At 57.1% G+C, this 3,802-nt stretch overlaps 1 protein-coding gene across 1 annotated transcript in view; it reads right to left on the reverse strand.

Annotated features, from left to right (window-relative positions):
* The window catches only part of Impdh1 (inosine monophosphate dehydrogenase 1), a 16,501-nt gene extending 13,487 nt beyond the window's left edge, over nt 1–3,014 (reverse strand). Inside the window, 2 exon segments of the mRNA XM_048786071.1 lie at nt 2,831–2,963; nt 2,966–3,014. Of these exon segments, the coding sequence (XP_048642028.1) occupies nt 2,831–2,963; nt 2,966–2,999 (167 nt within the window). The 5' untranslated portion in view covers nt 3,000–3,014.
* Between the last annotated feature and the right edge of the window lie 788 nt (nt 3,015–3,802).

Consider the following 3,802-nt stretch of genomic DNA (forward strand, 5'->3'; position numbering starts at 1 on the left):
ATCAGAACTGCTAATGCTACTCCCTGTGCCCACCCCCACAATGGTCTCCTCCCTTTGCTCTCCTATGGTTTCCATAGCTCACTTCTGATGAGGTGACAGAATGAGTTAGACTGGACTCAATCCTTTCCCTAGCATGGGGGCTGTCTGTGGCACTGGCTCCCTCCCTCCTCAGCCTTGGAGGCTGAGTTTGTTTACCTCTCAGCTGTGTGGTGGCAGCCAGACCCAGGGGAGTTTTGACTTCCAAGCCACGAGGCTCCCTGGGATGCCCCCCTCCCAACTCCGCCAGAAAAACAGACTGTTCCATCCATGCACAGAGGGGAGGGGAGACTTCCTGTGGAGTCCAGAGTGCTAGAGGAGACTCACAGATGTCCTCTTGACTCCTGTGGGGGGTAGGGACACCACCACCCTCAAGTTTCCCTCCATCATTGGGGCTCCAGATGGGGGGCCTTTGAATGCCCTCTGGCATCAAAGAAAAGAAGAAAGGGATTGCTGGGGTTCTCACTGAGCCAGAGCTCTAGCCAGCTTTCCAGAAATGACTGGAAAACACCTCACTGAGATCACCATTCAGAGATCTATTGGGGAGGGGGAGTTTGGTCATATGGAGGGGATCCTGGGGGGGTCTGTCACTAGGACCCCTTACTGGCTATTTGGGGCAGAAGCAGTGAGACCAACCAGAGAGAGAGAGAGAGAGAGAGAGAGAGAGAGAGAGAGAGCACCCTGGCCATTCAGAGCAGCCTTTTCTGGCCATACAACTGGGCCATCATGCCAATTGTAGTTCAGAGCACAGTGGTCTCTAAGGGACCTTCTGTGGCTCACTAACCCCTAGGAATAGCGAGGGTACTATGCAGGGTTTGACCAGGGCTGGGGCCCAGGAGAGCAGCTGGGTTCTGCTGTCTCAGGCCATCTTAATGTGACATCTACCCCAGTCTAGGAAACTGGGATCCAGGGGAGGAGGCTGCCAGGCTGAGTTGTGTGTGTGGGGTCACCTTCCTAGTGATTACAGACTTCATGGACCCTTACCCCTCCTGCTCTGACCTGTGTCAGGGCTCCTCATTATTCTAAGCTGCTGGGCTCAGCCCTGGGTTAGGCTGTCCTTTTCCAGAGACTTAATCCATTGCCTTCCCCACCCCTTCACTCCTCCCTCTTCCTGATCTTCCCCAGCTGCTTCCTCCATGGGGAGGAGACACCAAGGCAACCAGTGGGCCTCCTTAGCCTGAAGAAGGTCTGCTGGTCCCCTGAGACTCCCCATGTAGCAGCTTCAAGGGTAGTAGGGGCAGTTCTAAACCCCTTCATCAGGGGTAGGGGACTAGTACCCAGCAGGGTACTGAGGTTCAGGCGGGGAGCCCAGAGATCTCTATCTGATCTGGGGCTGTTTGAAGGAACAAGATTTCAAAACATTTTTAAGGGAGAAAAACTTGGGCACAGCTTGCCCAAGTTCGAGCCAGGGAGCAGTAAAGCCCAGGACTTCTCATGGAACCCTGGCCTCTTCTTCACAGCTCCAGGTGGGTGAAGGCAGATGTAGGTCTAGCCAGCAGGTTTTGAATCTCATTACACCACCCGGCTGGGGCTCAGGTTTTATACAAGCTCTTGGGAGCCTAAGTTGGGGGGTGGGGTGGAGGGAAGGAATGTCCCTTCCATGCAACAGTACATCTGGAGAAGGGATGTTCTTGAGTGGCTCCAAGCCTGAGCTCTGAAATGATACTTTTTCTAGTACCTGCTCTATCCAAGATACTGCCTTCATCAAGCCCCCAATCATCCCAGCCTACTTCCTCCCCAACTGTGGTCTCTCCCTGTCATCTTGAGTCCTCCCAACTTACTCCCTCCCCGACTGTGCTCCTTCCCCTGTCATCCTGAACCCTGAGCCCCAAGCAGCTGGATTCCTAGCATAGGAGGAAGGACAGGGTTTGCCTAAGCCTACATCAATTCTAGAGAGACAGCCTGCAGGGACAGGTGGGACCCGGCTTCCAAGCCTCTTAAGCCGTTAAAAGTTCTTACATAAGCAGCCAGCCCCTGGGCAGAGCTACCGGGCTAATTCCCCAGACCACCCCCCCCTCCCCAAACCCAGCTGCCAGGTCACCACCTCCCCAAGCTGCTGAGCACCAGCAGATGGGGCAGAGAAAGATGTCCAAATCCTCTGGACCGGAAGGACAGTGGGATTGCATTTCAAGCTGCGATACAATCCAGAGATTAGCCGCTGTCTCCTTTCCAGCCAGTTCCACTGGGACCTAGCTCATGGCCCCCACTTTCCTCCAGTCACCCTCATTCCCTTCCAGATCCCAGCATGGGGTCCTGAGTCTTAGGAGATGAGCCGGACCGGCATTCTCAAAGGACATGGCGAGGAGGGGCCAGTGTCTTCACCTGGCCCTGGGGAGGCGCTCCATGCGGACACGCACACCGGCCAGTAAGACTACTGAAGATAGTTCTAGGAGCAAACAGCTGAGGTGGAGGAAGCAAAGTTGGACAGAGACTCCAACAAACCACGGTTTGAACCCCAGGAGTTGGAACCACTTGGACCCGGTGTCGTCGGGTGTGTAGTTGAGGTCTGATCCAGGGCTAAGATTTCAGGGAACATTTTAACGACCTACTCTCCTGTTCCTTGGAGCAACGCAGCACCTAACCCGTTGCACAGTGCCTTCCGGCATCCCCGAGCCTGAGCCGTGTGCGTGGCTGCAGAACCGCGTCGCGGGAAGTTAGGAGTGGAGGCGCTGGAGGGAAGGGAGTGTGGGCCTGCCCCTCCCCTCCCCCGCTGCGCGCGGGGTTCCCGGAGCCACCGCGCCCTCCTAGGCCGCCCGCCCCGGATGCGCCCCGCGCGCCCTGCCCTGGGCGTCACCTCTCGGGCTCGTAGCCGGCCTGCAGCAGGCGGGCGCTGTACCGCTGCGCTGCTGTCTCGTGTCCCGGGTGTTGCCGGGCTCCAGGCTCCAGAACAGCGGTGGCTCCGCCTCCCTGCAGCGGCTGCGGGAGCGCCCAGACTCCGGTGGTAAACCAAGCGGCCCCTCCATGCGGAGGCCGTGGCTCAGGGCGGCCGAAGCCTCTCCGCCTGGAGGCTCCCCGGCCCCGGCAGGGCTGTTAGCGCACGAGTCGGGGCCCGGGGAGGGGGCGGGGCCGCCGAGGCCGGGTCTGTGTGCCTGGGGCGGGTTCTGAGCGCCGGGGGCGGGGTTCCGGGAGTTGACTGCAGCCGGCTCTTGGCACCCGGCTCTGCCGTGCTCCTCTGGGCGGTTCCTCAAACTCATCCTCTTTCTCATCCCGAAGTAGGTGAGGGTACATCGGGAGGTCTATGTGGGCGTGTGTCCTCCAAGGGTGGAACAGTAACCTCGCATCTTCCCGGTCGTCTGGACCTCCTATTTTCTCATGGTCCCTTCTGAGGGAAACCAGCAGGAGAAAGAAGCGCAGAGGCAGGGGTCCTTCGCAATCTTTTGCGGGTTCTTTGGCCTTCTAAGGACAATGTTCTCTGGAGCGCCTTCTACCGGTCGGCCGCAGACCTCCCACGCTAAGGCAGAAGTTGGGACACTACCCATTTATCTCCCTTTGCCTACTCAACAGATCCCAACTTAGATGGAAAGAAAAGAGATTTTTCCACAAAAGAGGTTTACCACTGCTTGAGGAAGGAACAAATATGCTGAAAGCTCTTTAAGGGAAAGACCCTAATCTTGTCTTGCTTGAGGTACCCCATAGTAAGGGAGTGGAGCTGACAGCATAAAGGTGCTCAAATTTGTTCATCCGCTGAGTAGGATGAACACCATTTTCCACTACTCTTCGTTACCATTGTCAACAGTGATTGAGCAGCTCTCAGAGATGGCAAGAA

Source organism: Marmota marmota, unplaced genomic scaffold (genome assembly GCF_001458135.2).
Source record: "Marmota marmota marmota unplaced genomic scaffold, marMar, whole genome shotgun sequence".
Taxonomy (NCBI): domain Eukaryota; kingdom Metazoa; phylum Chordata; class Mammalia; order Rodentia; family Sciuridae; genus Marmota; species Marmota marmota.